Source organism: Felis catus, chromosome D2 (genome assembly GCF_018350175.1).
Source record: "Felis catus isolate Fca126 chromosome D2, F.catus_Fca126_mat1.0, whole genome shotgun sequence".
Lineage (NCBI taxonomy): Eukaryota > Metazoa > Chordata > Mammalia > Carnivora > Felidae > Felis > Felis catus.
The window spans coordinates 82,628,258-82,645,386 of record NC_058378.1 but is presented as its reverse complement, the minus strand read 5'-3'; the positions used below and the strand labels follow the sequence as shown (position 1 = coordinate 82,645,386).

At 46.0% G+C, this 17,129-nt stretch overlaps 1 protein-coding gene across 3 annotated transcripts in view; it reads right to left on the bottom strand.

Annotated features, from left to right (window-relative positions):
* Nucleotides 1-17,129, bottom strand: part of DOCK1 (dedicator of cytokinesis 1) — a 529,364-nt gene that overhangs the window by 103,847 nt on the left and 408,388 nt on the right. For all 3 annotated transcript variants that reach the window (XM_011287620.4, XM_019813984.3, XM_011287621.4), the window contains one exon: nt 2,654-2,732. In XM_011287620.4, the coding sequence (XP_011285922.2) occupies nt 2,654-2,732 (79 nt within the window). The remainder of the gene's footprint in view (nt 1-2,653; nt 2,733-17,129) is intronic.

Below are 17,129 nucleotides of genomic sequence, written 5' to 3'. Positions count from 1 at the left end.
AGTGCCTGGAGAGAGAACCATGCAGTGATCATGATGATGCAGGAACATAAAAATGTGCCTGGTCAGAGCACCAGCTGCCTGGAGCTCACGGTGCAGGCTGTCTCCTCCATAAGGCACTCAAGCCCTCCACCTGGGGGTGGGAAGGAGGGTGTGCTTCAGGGTGGAACAGCAATCCATATGCACTTAACGCCTGCTAAGGGGCAAGGTGTTATGTTGTTGTCCCAAAGTGTGTGTGGGCGCGAGGGAAGCATCCCGGGGACCTAACTCATGAAACAGTGAACAAGAGCAGAAGTGACAGATGTTACATTCATAGCAGCCACTCTTCAAACACACAAGAATCTACCCAGCAAGTAATGGGTGAGGCTGATGTGGATAAAACGGAAAAACCAAATGAAGGACACAAAAAGAAGACCTAAATATTCCTGTATGGGATGGGAAAAAATAAATACTGCAGAGTATTCTCCCCATACTGTAACCTTTTCCTACATTTATTTATAAATTCAAAGGAGTCCCAATTAAAATAAAAGCAGCATTTTTATATGCGAGGTTAACAAGCTGATTTTGCATTTGATATGGAAGAGGAAATACAAAAGAAGAGCCATGATAATTTCGCAATGGCACACTAACAGGGAAGCCCTGGCTCTACTAGCTGGGTATAAAACCAGTAGATAATAACACAGGAAATAGAACAGACACACACACACACACACACACACACATTTGCAATTATGTTTTTTTATGATGGCATTTTAAATCACTGGGAAAGAAGAACCTATTCATGAAGTAATTTGGGGAAAAAGTAAAGTTAAACTCTTTCCCCTAGCACTAACTAGAGAAATCCCAGGTAGGTCAATCATCAGGAAGTTTAAAAAAAAATTAAAAAAAAAAAGCAAAACTATCAAGGTATTAGCAGATACTAACTACATGAAATAAAATACAACAATAGTTACATTTATAAAACTGAGGCAAAGAAGGATTTGCCAAGTAAAACATAAAACCCAAAAGCCATAGAAGAAATGAAAGATTCGATGGCAGAAAAATTAAAAATTTTATATGATAAACCTAAATGCATGACGAGGCTATATTAAGAATTTCAACTTACAGAAAAGGGTGACAAATAGCCCAATAGGAAAATGAGTACAGGAAACGATCAGATGGTTCGTAGTAGAAATCAACAGCCAGTAAGTATTCTCAGCCTAAGTAGCAATCAAAGAAATTCTAACAAAAATAAGAATCAATAATTTTAAAGAAATTGGTACTGGAGATGATTTTAGACAATGGCTGCTCTCAAAGAAGGTTAGTGGAATTGCAAATCGCTAGAGTAGGATAATTTATCAGTGTCCATTCACGAACAATTTCATACCACTCGGCTTGGCAATTATGCTCCCAGGAGCCTGTCTACAAATGCAGCACTGAGATGCAGTGCTTGCAACAGGGACAAACTGGAACATTCTGTAGGTCATCAGTGCAAAAGTGCCTGCACAAATGTTGGTACATTTACATTGTGAAATGTGACAGAACAGAAAAAAAAATACAGACTATAATCCGGTTTGCGTTAAAAGCAGAAGACAGCATACACAGGTCTGGATAAATGCATAAATAGGCATCAGGAAGTGTGTGCAATTAGTTAAGAGTCACTCTGCAAAGAGGAAAAGGGTGGGAAGGGGTCTTGCATATTTTACTCGATGCGCTGATTTACATGCATGAATAGTTTACAATGAGATTATATCCGTGCTTTTAGGATATGGGAAAACAAGCAGTAAGCAAAGAAAATGATAAAAACCGAAAGTGGTAAAAAATATTAACACTTCTAGATATACGGTTCCAGATATATTATTAGATACTTATATTCTATAATGCAGATACAATAGACATTTAAAATTTTTAAATTATAAAAGAAATATGGGCATAGGTTCCTTCTCCGTAAACTATCCTGCCCAGGAAACTAACGCCATTTGCATCTGGATGCTTTTTTTTATTAGCAAACTTTAGTAAACTAAGTAATACAAAAATCATTATTAGCAGAAATACATCCAGAGTGCAGTGGAACAGAGAGCCATAAACACCGATGCCAACACCAATGGCAAATCATGCCAGGCAAAACTGGTCCTTATCACTTACACACATTCCCACCACCTCCTTCCTCCACACCCCCTGTGAGCACTGAGGGAGAAGGGCCAAAAGTGATCAGATCAGCTGACCACAGCCAAGGCCATGTCCAGTAGGGTCTGTGCCTGGAACAGGCCAGTGCAGGTAGCACAGAGCCAGGAGGAACCAAGTGCTAACAGCCAGCAGGGCTCAGGGACGGGAACCAGCTTCGTTTTGTCAGCTGGACGTTCCCTCCCCACATCAGGACGGTCTGGGTCTGAGACGGTCTCCTCAGTTACTCCCTGCTCAGATCCTACTTGTCACTCTGATTCAGTCCTTTTGCTCTGAAACAGCCCCATCTCTGTCCTTGCTAAATTGAGCAAATACTCCAAAGGCAGAATTTTCAATCCTTGGGTTCCAGCAGGACATCTTGTAAATTCCATTTCCATACCTTGGATGGGAACCCAATTAAGTTCGAGGATTAGAAATGTAAGGCATTGGCTCAGACCAGCAATTTGTTTTAGCATGATTTCCCAACAAAGGGCATGTCTACCTCTTCTCTTACCTGTAGCTCAAAGTTGGCTTGATCCAGAAATTTTTTGTTCAGCATATCTGCATACTGATTAATCGCTCGCAGGAAGACTCTGAAAGATCAAGAGAAAATTACATAATTACACACTTACGCTCTGGCACCTTTGTAGGGTTTGGCATTTCAATTAGATACAACCCGAGACTGTCTGGAAAGTGAACTCTCTAAGTCCTGTGAAAAGCTGTGAGGTTGTGCCAATAAAAAGCCCAGAGAATTATATGCAGATGTTCTCCAAATTAATCAAGGAAATTAGCACATGCGGAATAAAAGAAACAGACCAAAATAACAGCATCTGAAAGTAACATATGAAAAGTATCTCTAAAAAATCTCATTTAAAAAAGAGAAAGAAAGAAAAGGTGCAAATTAAATCCTCTTCTCAAGTCACGATGCCTTCATGGTATTTTATTAAATTGGTCTTTGCTTAGCTGGCTTTCTACGGTTAAGCTTTTGAAAGCACTGCCGTTCGCCATCTATCAGGCTTGGAGCAACGGCTTGGTGACATATTTGGAAGTACGACTTATTTCAGTGTCATTTGTCCTGTGTTCCAAATGTTAATTTTGGTAACTAATTACTTGTTCAAACAAAATTTCAAAAGCTGTAGTAGATATGTAAGTGGTTTAACAAGAATGCTGGCAGGAACTGTATCGATCCATTGATAACGTACAATTTTAAGCAGCTGGAGCAAAATATCACATCCTTCAACACCTTGAATTTGACATTTTATTTCTATGATGAGATAGGTAATTTGGGAGGTTATGAATGACCCCCAAGTACTAAGCCTTCCACCACCAGCTTGTTCATCCTGTAGATTTGTTTTATTGCCCTTGAGGGTGTTTACAAGAACCAAGCTCAGTCCAGATACTTCTTTTCAAATGACCCTCTCCCTTTGCACAAAGGCAGGATGCAAGAGGAATTCGCATTAGGTCACAGATAATAAACTTAATTACACTTCCTCGGTTTAGACAGCAGGAAGCAGCCAGAGAGGGTAAGAGAAATCTAGGTTACTTCCCAGGAACCGTGCTCTCCGAAAGCACTATCTCTTCGGCTGTGCATGCCTGGAGAAGCTCATCCCTGCCAGTCTCAGGGCCACTAGAGGCCAGGGAGGAGGGAGGAGGGAGGAGGGAGGAGGGAGGAGGGAGGAGGGTGGAGGCAGAAAGGGACTCTCCACCTAGGGCTTTAGGGAGGTCTCGGATTTGGATCCAGGGCCAAAACAGGTGTGACAAATGGCCTGTGCTGGAGTTTTCCATCTCAGGTGTGGAAGAAAAGCGTGGCAGGAGTTGTCTGAATTCTTCCCTGGTGACATTAAATAGAACCAGAAAGGAGGCATCCGTGTTTTAAGTGACTCTCAATGGCGGGACATGGGGACCCTGGCCTTGTCCGTTAGCCGGGAGCACAGAAGGGGCAGCAGCATCATCAGCCAGAGGGGTGGCAGACATTATGGCTATCAGATGCCCAGTTAAATGTGAAAAGTAGCTCTCTGGCTGAATTTTGTGATTTATTGAGGAAAGCAGAATGCAGGGCACTTAGGGCATCCTGACAAATTAATACAGCACCAGGATGAAAATCACTAAATTTAGGACACGCCTTGCATATATACAACACCTGGCGGCTCCAATCAGCCCCCTGGTCTTGGGCTGGGGTCTCCTGGGCCAGGGTTAGCCCTCAGAAGTACAAGATGTGTGGCTAAGGAGACAGTGGTCTGCCTTGCCCATGTGACCCTTGGCGACAGCGTTCAGAGAGCATCTGGGGACGTGTACTGCATTAACCCTGGCAACCTGAGAAAATCCCCCCGAATGTCAGTGGGGCAAGACCACTTCCTGTCATTACGGGGGTGACTCCCACGCCATACAAAAATCCCAGGCTAATGACCACGGACACATTTCCCCCCTTAATTGTTCCTTCAGTTTCAGAAGTCAGCTTGTTCGCTAGGGTACCCCAGGGTCCTTCTGAGCTTTAAGGAAGACCCTCCCTCCATCCCTCTATGACAATAAAGGCAAGTTTACTAGAACACGCGTTATTACTACATGGTAATTATTCTGCCTCGAGATAGCACCCAAACAGTTACAATCTGCTACTTCTAATTAAGGTCTGGAGCAATTTCAGCTGGTTAAATAAAGATATTTCTCAAAACGACTTCTTTTTTAAAAAAATATGCCATGCTGAAATAATATGAAGGCCAAATAAAAACTTTTTAATGAACTGACACTGAGAAAGAGCAGGGCTGAGAGAGATTCTATAATTTAGATTCACTATAAATTTTTTAAAAAGTGAGGACAAAAAGCAAATAACACAGAATGTGAGTTGTAGCAGGACACCTAAAGGGAAGATCAAATAAAACCCATCATTAATGCCTTCAACAAGGGCGAGCTGCTCAGGTTCAGTGCATCTAGGGCCACACACTTTCTAGAGAACCATCCACCATCCAGGGCACACACAAATTATACCCCGCAGCCCACACCTTAGGGGATTAAAAGCTGAGCAATGCCAAGTGCATCTCAGGATCAATCATTGATCTAAGGAGGCAAAAAGAAACATAAACAGGGTTTTTTTGTTTTTTTTTTACATAAGAACATCTTTTATCTGCTGTAATCCAGGGATTCTTTCGAATAAATGTTAAACTAGAGAAAATAAATAAGAAAATCACATTAGAAGCTTCTGCATAACAATGTGCTTTCAGTCACAGAGGGATATGGAAAGAATCACAAACTAAGCTGAGTGCCTGGACAGCAGGACACCTTTCTAGTTTAAGATGAAGAGTTCAGGCTGGTTCAACACAGCTCAAGATCAAGTCCTTATTATTGAGAAGCAACAAAAGGGAGGGTGGGTGTGAATAGGCTGGCTCTGCAGCCCTGGTGACTGTCTGTGCTGGACATTGGTGGAGCTGAGCTCAAGGACAGGGAAGGCCTCCAGACTGTTCCCACATACTCCTGTCTGCTTATTCATTCATGTGCTTGCAATGCTAAGTCATCACCCAGCATGGAAATGTCCCCTAGGTGTCCATCACAGGAATGGATGGATGGATGGATGGATGGATGGATGGATGGTGGATGGATGGGTAGATGGACGGATAGGTAGATGGATGGATGGATGGATGGGTGGGTGGGTGAGTGGGTGGATGGGAGGGAGGGTGGGTGGGTGGATAGATGGATGGAAGGATGGGTGGATGGATGGATGGATGGATGGATGGATGGATGGATGGATGGATAGATGGATGGGAGGGTGGATGGATGAGTAGATGGATGGATGGATGGATGGATGGATGGATGGATGGATGAGTAGCCTAGAAGATCAGGCCCTAACCTGAGGCTAGAATTTTTGGTAGCCATTGATCTCTGTGGTGTCCTTACATTCTGAGTAGATTTTCCACTCTGAGGTTTAGCTCTTTTGAGTTTCCTGTTAACCAAAATTCTTATTAGGCATTTGGCATTTATGGTTGGGCACTGTTCCATCATTTTTGCCTTCACCTTCAGAGATGGCCCCCTCATTCTCTTCTACACCTCCAGAGCTAGTCCCTCTTTCTCCTCTCTACCTCCAGAGCAGTTCCCATATGCTTTTCTCCCCCTCCAGAGCTGGTCCCCTCATTCTCCTCTCCACCTCCAGAACTAGTCCCACATTCTCCTCTCCACCTCTGGAACTTGACACTTGATGGCAGGAACCCTGTCTTTTTTAACAGCATTTAAAAGGACCCCTGGGCACTATGAATATTCTGAAGGGTTCTGATCTAAGGGACCATTAGCCTCTACCTGAACTAAAGAATCTCTCAGAGCCAGTGGTGTGTCCAGGATTGGTACCAGTCAAACACAACAAAATAAAAGCAAAAACAAACAAACAAACAAACAAAAAACAAACAAAAAAAAAACAAACAAAAAAAACACATCCTGAGCCTGCCTTAGTGCAAAGAGAGAATCTAACCTCTGCATCCAATATTACCATACATAAGCCCAGGACACCATGAAGAGAGGGCATACATACTGCTCCCCACGTTCTTAGCTGCAAGGGACAGAGGGGGCCAGCACTGGAAGGTGGGAAACAGTATAGACTGGCACCGCTTCTGCTCTGCCAGAAAACTGAGGGACTCAGGAGATAAAGATTCATAACTCTGTGAGCCAAGCAAGTTATGTCTATTCCCAGCCGGGGAGATTAAGTAATTTCTAAAAACAAAGCTAATGGTGTGAGAATCAAATGCTTTCGAGGATGCTGTCCCACATGGTCAAAACAATTAAGAAAAAGTGTGAGCCCATATTTAATAGTTCTTTTCAATCATTTTTAAGCTTTGGATGACTTTCTTTATAACCTAAAATCTTGGAAGATAAAACCAAACACACAAATAAATAATGTAGACAGAACCACAGGCAAATTATGTCATCTCAAAAAGATTAAAAAAGCCATAAGGTCTAGATGTACTTTCTCTAAGACATTCAAATTATTCAAAGCAAATGACTGCAAATTTTATTTTTAATGGCCGCAAGGAAAGGACTTAATTTATCTCACTCTTCTTGGTAACTGATCCCTGTCTCCGGGAGTCCAAGTTACAATCCTGTTACAACCAATCCTGTCACAACGTTCCCCATTTTCAATCATTAGGGGCCAGTGTGACAGAGCCTATTCCCAAACCTCATACAATTAGGGGAAACAAACAGGAAAACAGGAAGTTTTCCTGACTTCCTTCTCTTCTACCTGGATGGTTAACCACAGTGAGCTCCCAACAGAAGCAAAATGGCATATTGTAATTGCTAATGGTGTCAAATATGAACTGGATTATTGTCCACACACCCACATGCATACATCCAATTACAGTCTTAATCCAATTCTTTCTACCCGTTGCCTATCACCTAACTATTCTCCTTTTCCCTCCCTATCAATCAATCGATCAATCTATCTTTTCACATCCGTGTAAACATTTAGCCTCAAGAACTTTACAGTGCCTTTCTGTCCATCTCTCCTCTACCCGTCAACCACCCACCCATCTAGTTATCTATCCTCTTCATGTACACGTAAACATTTAGCTAGAAGACTCTCATAAAGTGGCTCAAGTTTTTGAGATTCTCATATTTTCAAATGAAAAGTACTCACTGTGAAGTCCCTGAGTTCCCTTGAACTTTGAATCCAAGGGTCTTGTTTTTTAACTTTGAGATGAAGGGTAACAAAGAGATATGACCACATCGTACAAAGTGAATACCATGATTTCCACTGATAAAATGTTAAGTAGCATTAAGTAGAAAGGGGCAGACACACCCTAGAGTTCTACGCTTTGACACATCTTTAGGAGACAAGGCTGGGGGTGTGGAGTGGGGCTCAGCGGATGGAGGCAGCTGCAGGGATCCGAGCCCCTCGATCCCAAGCATCACAGAGAAAATCCTGCGGGCCTTGCCGATGGGACCACATGCCTGCTCTGTCCTTGCACGAAAAGGGACTTGGATGCCGCCTGGGCTCCAACAGGGGACCTTCCCAATAAGCTGCCTGTTGGAAAGCCGTGTGTGCGGCACAATAAAAAGCAGCACAGTCCTAAATAATTACGTGTTAATTGAGTAGAGGGGAACTTAGCAAGTGCAACATAATCAGGAACCAATTTAACTATTAGAAGTTCCTGGCACAATTACAGTCGCTAAAATGACTTTACCACGACGGAGCCTCAGGCTTTTCTAGCATCTCTGTTACCAGTGTTTCTGCCAATAAAACTGGAAGATGAGGTGCCTCATTATGACACAGGGAGAAACAGCAAGAAAGGCACTGAACTTTGTAGAATACAAAGCCCCATTTCTCAGACGGTGACGCGGTGACGCTGCGGGGTGTTTCATTCCTTCCGTAAACGTACTTTAAGTTACGTAATTAGATTGTACAGTTCACTATGAGGGCATTTAAATACCTCTGGCATTAAGACAAGAAATGCTTTGAGGTGGGGGGGGGGCAAGCATCTTTTGATGAAATGTTTTGCCCAAAATAAGGGGAAGGAAGGGAAGAAATTGAAAGTGACACGTTCCATCCCTGCAGAGAACAAGGAATAGGAGGTGGAAAACTGCCTGAAATGATTTCCACATGATTCAGGAGCGCTGGGAAGGAGGGCAGACTTCAGGAGACATGATAAGGAGACGCAGAGAGCGTCCCCTTCGACCAGGAGGGAGACCGTGTCTCACACCTGGCAGAGGTCAAGGCAGTCACCAAACGAGATCAACCACTTCCTTTCAGGGGACCCCGGGCGCTCAAGACACTTGTGCACGAGGAAGTGACTTCTAAGCAAGACCCCGGGATGAGATAGGATACGTGGAGTGATCCCCAGAAGGTGGGGAAGCTGGCAGGACCTGCTCCCACATTTGCGATTTGGGACATAGCGGGAAGACCAATGTCACAAGAGATTTCCGGGAAGGAGGCAGGAGGGGGCGGCTGGGGTCAGACTTGTGAGAGGTTGGAAATGCCAGGGTACAGTCTGCTTGTTACACAGAAGCACAGAGGGAGCAGTAAAGTCAAAAGATCCAACTGCCATTGTTTTCGAATGCACTGGAAGCATTTCTTTTCCTGAAGATTTCCTGAGTTCTTTTTTCAAATCAGGCTTCAGCATCTGTCAAACTTTGAACTACAATCCAAATTTCTGTGACTCTGTCCGCTGGCAGCCCTGGCTGAGGCGGGCTCAGTCGTGGTGCAGAGAGAATCCCCAGGGAGCGTCCGCTGGGGATGAAGACCGTGTCACCTCTGCTGTGCGATCTCCCCAGGGCAGAGGTCTCGGGGCCTCGCCCACCTGTCCGACACACACTCTGTCTCCGGGTCCCACCAAAACAGTACTCGTGACCCAGGAGCCACCTCAGGCTGACGGTGAGAACCCCTGATGATAACTGGGACTCTCCCAGTTCTGTGATTCCTGTCCTGCTCGGCCACCCCTCACCTCTGCTGCTTTGCTGGGTGAGCATTCACTGAGCACCTTGTACATGCCCAGTGACCTCTGTCACTTCCATAAAAATCATGCCATTTAATGCTCCCAAGTGCCGCGGGGGTATGAATTACCTCCTATATTACACAAAAGGCTCCAAGAGACAGAAGCACGCATTCCTGGAAGGGCTTGGACCCTGGCTATGACCGGTCAGCATATCATGCAGCCTTCCTTAGGAAGCTCAGTCAGCGTGGTCAGCAAAATATAAATAAATCCCTGCAATTAGTTTGCTCTTACATTGTATTAAGGAAAATTTCCAACACATACAACGGCAGATGGCATAAGAGACTCTCACGCACCCTTCACTGGGTTTCAATCATTACCACCTCTGCACATTTCCTCTCTCCCCCAGCCCGTACCCCCTCACACTGTCATTATTCTTTTTCCTTAAAGGACTTGAATTTTCAAGCAGTTTTAGGTTCATAGCAAAGCTGGGGGTACAGCACGGACGTTCCCATATGCTCCCTGCCCCGCCCCCCCCCCCCACTATCGGCATCCTGCACCAGAGGGTACCTTTCCTGCAGTGGGTGAACCCACACTGACACGTCACTATCACCCCGAATCCACGGTTTGCATCATTAGGGTGCGCTCTCGGTGTTGCACGCAGAGGAATGCACACTGCCGGATGCTACGGAGTAGCCTCACTGCTCTGAACATCCTCTGGGTTTCACCTGTTCGTCCCTCCCTCCCACGGAGCCCCTGGCAACCACCCATCCTTTTACTGTCTCCATAGTTTTGCTTTGTCCAGGACATTATGCAGTAGGAATCATAAAGTAGCCTTTTCAGGTTGGCTCATATTATTATTATCATATTTTCTAAGTCCCCTTTTGCCAGGTCTCAGATCCTTGATGCTTAAGTGCTTTGCAGCAAGGGCCAACAACACGTGCTCCTGTTAGGCTCTTTTCTTACGCACCTTGGAGGCAAAGAGTGCCTGCCTTCCCCAGAATTTATGGGTCATTCACAGCATCAGGGTACCCAGTGCCCCGTACTGCTTGCTAATGGTCAAGACGCAGTCCCTGCCACTGACGAGCTGTGTGGTTTTGAGTAGGTCACTCTGCTCTCAGAGCCTCAGTCTTTACCTACGTAAAATGGCTATTGGGGCACCTGGGTGGCTCAGTCGGTCGCGCATCTGACTCTTGATTTTGGCTCAGGTCATGATCTCATGGTTCATGGGATCGAGCCCTGTATCAGGCTCTGCCCTGATAGTGGGGGGCTTGCTTGGGATTCTCTCTCTTCCTCTGTCTCTCTCTGCTCATCCCCTACTCACGCACTCTCTTTATCTCAAAATAAATAAATAAACCTTTACAAAAAAATTTAAAAAGGTTTATTCATTTCTCAGAGACACAGTGTTGATGGCAGGGGTGGGGGTTGGGGGGGGGGAGGTCAGAGAGAGAGGGAGACACAGAATCTAAAGCAGGCTCCAGGGTCTGAGCTGTCAGCACAGAGCTCAACGCAGGGATCAAACTCACAGACTGTGAGATCATGACCTGAGCCGATGTCGGATGCTTAACCGACTGAGCCACCCAGGCGCCCCAATAAATAAACTTTTTTTCAAAATAAAAATAAAATGGCTATTAACACCAACCACACATCCCATGAATGGCACTATTCTATTACTATTACTATTATAATTCATACCTGTACAGATCTGTCAACTACATACAGACCAGTTGGGATACAAATCCCATGTCTGCTATCCTCACAAGTCTGGCTGTGTGAAAATGCTTCCCCTCCACCCCGGCTACAACACTCCCAGCCCCCCATCCTTCAAAGCAGCAAACTACAGCCCCATAGCCCGTTTGTGTAAATGAAGTTCTTTTTAATAAAGACTTTTAAAGAACGGTGAAATGCATATGATGTAAATTTACCTTTTAACCATTTCTAAGCATACGGGTCAGTGGCATAAAGTGCATTCACACTGGTGGGCAAGCACCGCCTCGGTCCATCCACAGAAGGCCTGTCATCTTGCCAAGCTGAAACTCCCAACCCATTAGACAAGTCCCTATTCTCCCCACCCCTCCCCCTGCCCTAGCAACCATCCATCTCGTTTCTATTTCTAGGAGTTTGACCATTCTAGCTGCCTCGTGCAAGTGGAATCACACACCACTTGTCCTGTTTGTGAATGGCTGAGGTCACTGAGCATAATGTCCTCAAGGTGCATCCATGCTGGAACAAGTCTCAGAATCTCCTTCCTTTTAAGACCGAAAAATGCTTCGTTGTGTGGATGGACCACATTCATCTATCTGTCCATCTGCACATGGACGCTGGGGTTGCTTCCTTCTGTGGCTTCTGTGAATAACGCTGCTGTGAACATGGGTGCACAAGTATTTGTTCACGTCCCTGCCTTCAATTCTTTTGGATGTATTCTCCCAAGTGGGATTGCCGGATCACACGGGAATTCCATTTTTAACTTGTTGAGGAGCCATCGCTTTGTTTTCCACAGTGGCTGTGCTATTTTACATTCCACCAACAATGCACAAGGATTCCAATGCTTCTGCGACCTCAGCAGCACTTGTGAGGTGTTGGTTTTGGTGACAGTAGCCACCCTCATGGGTGTTAGGTGATAGAAATAAAGTTTTATCAGAACACAATCGCACACACCCACATAGGGATTCTCTGTGGCTGTTTTCCCACGACTAGAGCAGCGTTGAGTGGTCGCCCTGCCAAGTTGTCTGCCCCTTTACAGAACATTTTGTCACCGCTGTGAAGCTGTGATTCCATTCTGATCTGTCCTCTAGAGTTGCTGTTGTTGTTGTTGTTCAATGTTTATTTGTCTCTGAGAGAAGGAATGAGAGAGATTGTGGGAGGGGCAGAAAGAGAGATGGCGACAAAGAGTCCTAAGCAGGCTCTGTGTGGTCAGTGCAGAGTCCGCCGCCGATGAGCTTGAACTCATGAACTACGAGATCATGACCTGAGCTGAAATCAAGAGTCGGACGCTTAACCGACGGAGCCACCCAGGCGCTCCTGATCTGTCCTCTATAGAGTTTTGGAGAGTTCTTCACCTCCATATGGTTGGGGATGGGGCTCACACCCATTTCTTGGTCATCAGAAGACATGTTCATCAACAAGTCCTCAGAAAAGCCCCTCCAACATTTGGGAGAGGTTACTTCCCACTTCAAGCCCTGAAGAGGAGTTACCAAATTGGGGATACAAGTGGTTTAGAAACCAAAGCAGGCAGCTGCCTGCTGCTTCCACCACCAAGGCATATCTCTACCAGCACTCTTATTTCAGGGTCAAGTTTTAAAAATTCAGAAAGCCACCCTTTCCCTCTACTTTCTATCTCCTCCTCCTTCTTACTCTCTTCCCCCTCCCCAACCCTGCCTGGCTTACCTATGTCAATATCACAGAATAAGTGCTGACGGATTTAGGAGTACCATGGGCATGGGGAAAAACTCCCAAGACAGACACATCAGGAATGTCTGCCAGCGGTTACTTGGAAGTGAGAATCCTGTCGCTGGAGGAGGCAGAGAAGGAACGGGTATGCCCTGACTTTAAGAACTGGTCATGACAGATAAGCAAAGGTCATGGCTCCCCCGAGACCCCTCCACCAGCACCCGGGGTCCATCTGGCAAGCCTCTCCCCTCCTCCCCTGGAGTCCTCGAGTTGTTCTCATGAACGCTAACTGGAGGAGTCAAGGACGACCATGAGTGGGCTAGAGGGCAGAGGAAGAAAGGCAGGGGATGATCACTGCCCCATCCGTTGGGCATGGGTCCACACTGCCTGTGAAAGAGCATGTCCGTCACTGGAGTTTTGGGGCTACAAATATGTGGGAACAGGAAGTGGACGGTAGGAATGAGGAATTAGGAGTTTCTGTTTGGTGGTGAAACATTTTGGAAATCAATAATGGTGATGGTTGTACAGCATTGTGAACGTAATTAATGCCAATGAACTGTACACGTATAAATGGTTAAGATGGCAAATTTTAAGTTATATACATTATACCACAATAAAGAAAAAAATGAGAAGGAAAGGGAACGAGACATTTCCAGAAATTGCAGCCGTGGGAGTCATGATTTCTCGATCCATAACTCTATCAACAATGTGACTCAGCCCCACAATTGGGGACACACACACACACACACACACACACACACACACACACACATTATTTAGGCATAAGAACTGCTGGCCTTTGTTCTCCAAAGAATAAGTTTGTTCAGATCTGTTCTGGGAGTAGGCAGGGCATTAATAAACAAGCATAAACAAACAGGAATAATAACAACAACAACAACCATCCACCCAGAGTCCTTTATGGCCCTGGTATGTCACTTCTCACTTAACTTGACACATGACAGTGGTCACAGATGTGACGTGTCCCGGATCTGCTGTGAGTCCCTGGATGGCCCATCTCTGCCGAATCTTTATTCCCTATAGCACCAAGCAATGTATCTTACATAGAATAAAATACAGTATAATTGAATCCACCTAGGGAGCCCAGGAAAACATTAAGTGGTCAGAGGCCTTGAGCCAACAGTAGGCAGAAATTCTAAGGAGAATCTAGGATAATTACAAAGGGGAATGCTTCTTTCCAGTTATCTCATGCTTGGAATATCCCAGCCATGCCGAGAATTTATCCTGGTTCATTTTCAGGACTCGCTAAAGGCCACCGCCATCATTTAGCAGATGAACGTAATTTGCTTTAACTTCATTTGTTACAGGCTGAAAACTGGGTCATGTTTTTGTGTCCATGTGGGGGCCTAGGTGCTCGGGAATGTTCTGAACGTGGCCACCTGGCAGTGGGTGACGTTTTAGATTTCCCCACCCTTGTTGGTGTTTGGCTACTTCTACTCACGACTGGTTTAGTTTCCCTCTCGCTAGGCCAGGTGGGCCTCTCTTTGTGTGTTTGTCCCCACACAGAAACACACGAGGAGGACAGAGCTGGGGCCTTGGGACCTCTGCCTAAGTCGTGTTCCTCACTTACAGGCTGTGCAACCTTGGGCAAGTAAACTAACAACTCTGACTCACTTCTTCTGGTGGGTCAGGGGGATCAGAGGAGACAGTGTTTGTAAACGGCCTGGGTCGTATTCGTTGTTCAATGAGTGGCAGCTGCTACTGGGAATATGATAAAGATGCAAAAGATGAAGGCCTCGGTCGTCATTGTCTTCTTCTTTTTCTTTTTTTTTTTTTCTTTTTTTGCTATTTGTTTCCGAAGAGGCCTCTGAAGGACCTCCTTCGCTGGCAGTGGGCGAAGGAGACATTAGGAGATCCATGTTCACGAAACCTCAGCTGTGGTCAAGCTCTTAGAAAGTCTGACAACTGAGAGCTCGGCTCTTTGATGTCATCGAGGCTCAGAATTATCACCACTCAAGTGTTGAGTGTATGGAGTTTCTTCCACCATCTTTGTCCATGGAGAGCAGCTCTGAGACTTCCTTGGAAGGGGTTCACTTCCCGAGGTGGACAGAAACGAGTGGCCCGGTGAGGTCTGTGCTCAGGTTCTGAGACCGCCTTCCTAACAGTACCAGAGACAGGGTGTCAGCGCGGGGCGGCTGAGCTTCCTGGCTTGACAGGTGTCAGGTGAAGGTTACCTGTGTGGGGAGGCTGCCATCTTGGTAGGGTTTCTGCTGGGGCACAACAAATTACCCCAAACACGGTGACTTGAAACAATGCCCGCTGATCCTCTCTCTGTCCCACGGGTCAGAATTCCCTCGAGACTCACTGGGGTCTTCTGCTTCAGGTCACAGACAGCTCAGGTGAAGGTGTGGGCCGGGGCGGGTTCTCATCCAGAGCTTCTGATCTTCCAAGCTCATCCAGGTTGTAGGCGGAAGCCAGTTCCTTGCGCGGAGGCGCCAGGAGGTGGGAGGTCCCGGTTTCCTTGCGGACTATCAGCCGGGATGCACACTCTGCTCTTAGGAGGGGCTGCCTGCATTCCTTCTCACGTGGCCCCTCCATCTTCAAGGTCATGGGCATGCTGTATCCTTCTCATGCTTCAGATCTCTCACTTCCTTCTTTTGCTACCAGCCCAAGAAAACTCTCTTTTTAAAGGGCTCTTGTGATTCCATTAGGCCCCCCTCCCTATCTTAAGGCTAATTATTCTGCATGACCCCCTTTTCCAGAACAAAAGTCACGGGAGGGATCACGCATGCTATTCATGGTTCCACACACACCCCAGCAGAGGAGATTCTGTAAGGAAGAGGGTCCTGGAGACCCTCACTGATTCTTTAGAGCCACAAACCTCAGTGTCAAACTGGTTTTTCCGGACCCTACTCTGATTCTCCTATAGCCTGAGACTAAGCCCAGAGGGACAGGGTGTCATCAGGGAATTCTTTCCTCGGCTGGCCTCTGTGCTGTGCTGAGTATATTTGTGACAAGGCGAAAGACTCAGTGTAGGTCAGGGGAGGTTAGGAGATGAGCTCAGGTATGATCCCCAGCCAGGTGTCGCGAGAATGAAGCGGCTTTTTCAGGAGGCCCCGTGTCTGCGATCCACTGAGCGGCACTTTTTTCTTAATGTTTGTTTCTTTGTTTATTTATTTATTTAGAGAGTGAGCGTGAGCCGGGGAGGGGCAGAGAGAGAGGGAGACACAGAATCCGAAGCAGGCTCCAGGCTCTGAGCCGTCAGCACAGAGCCCGACGCGGGGCTCGAACCCACACGCCGTGAGGTCATGACCTGAGCCGGAGTCGGACGCTCAGCCGACTGAGCCACCCCGGCACCCCCACTGAGTGACGCTTTCTATTAGCTGGCATAACCTTATTCTAAGCCCGTGATGTCATCTGATGCCAAGCTCATTTGGTCACCAGATTCAGTGTGGCAACCCAGAAAAAGAGCTCAAGAACCAGATAAAGATTTTCTTCCTCATACAGTCCACCCCATGTACCTAAATAGTCATTCACATTTACATAATTCCTCAGATCCACACTAAGCAGACCAGGCTGTCTTTTTACTGAGAGTACATTTCCCACACCCATGTTATAACCTCAGGCAGGGAAATATAAAATTGAACGGCTTCACTTCCAAGGTCGGACAACATCATGTCTCAGAGGTGGGCAAACCATAGCCCGTGAGCCAAGTCTGGCCCACTTCCTGTTTCTGCAAATAAAGTTTTATTGGCACACAGCCATGCCCGTTCATTTATATGCTGCAACAGAGAAGCCAAGGTCCACAAAGACGAGAATCTGGTTTATTATCCCATCAAATGATATTCAAGGATAAAAGATATCATTACCTACTCTTACCTCTGACAACAGTTTCCACTAAGGTCTCTAAAGAATCCTTCCCTATATTCCAATTAAAACCTACTCCTTTCACTATTAAGACCATTTGATCTTGTTGATGCTTTCCTGGATGTAACAGCATCCATATCCTTGGCCACAGCTATCAAGCAACCCTAAGTTTCCCCGAAACAGAAGTCCTGGAATGAGATTTGGAAGGCTGGGATTCTAGCCTCAGTTGGTGTTGGAGGAAGCTGAGTGTGCTGGTTAGAGCAGGGGCTCTGGGGACGAACAGTCTGCGAGGAAATCTAGGCTCTACTACTAACCAGCTGTAGAAATCTTCAGCTGGTTTCCTGGGTTCCCTCATCTACGAAATGGGTATCG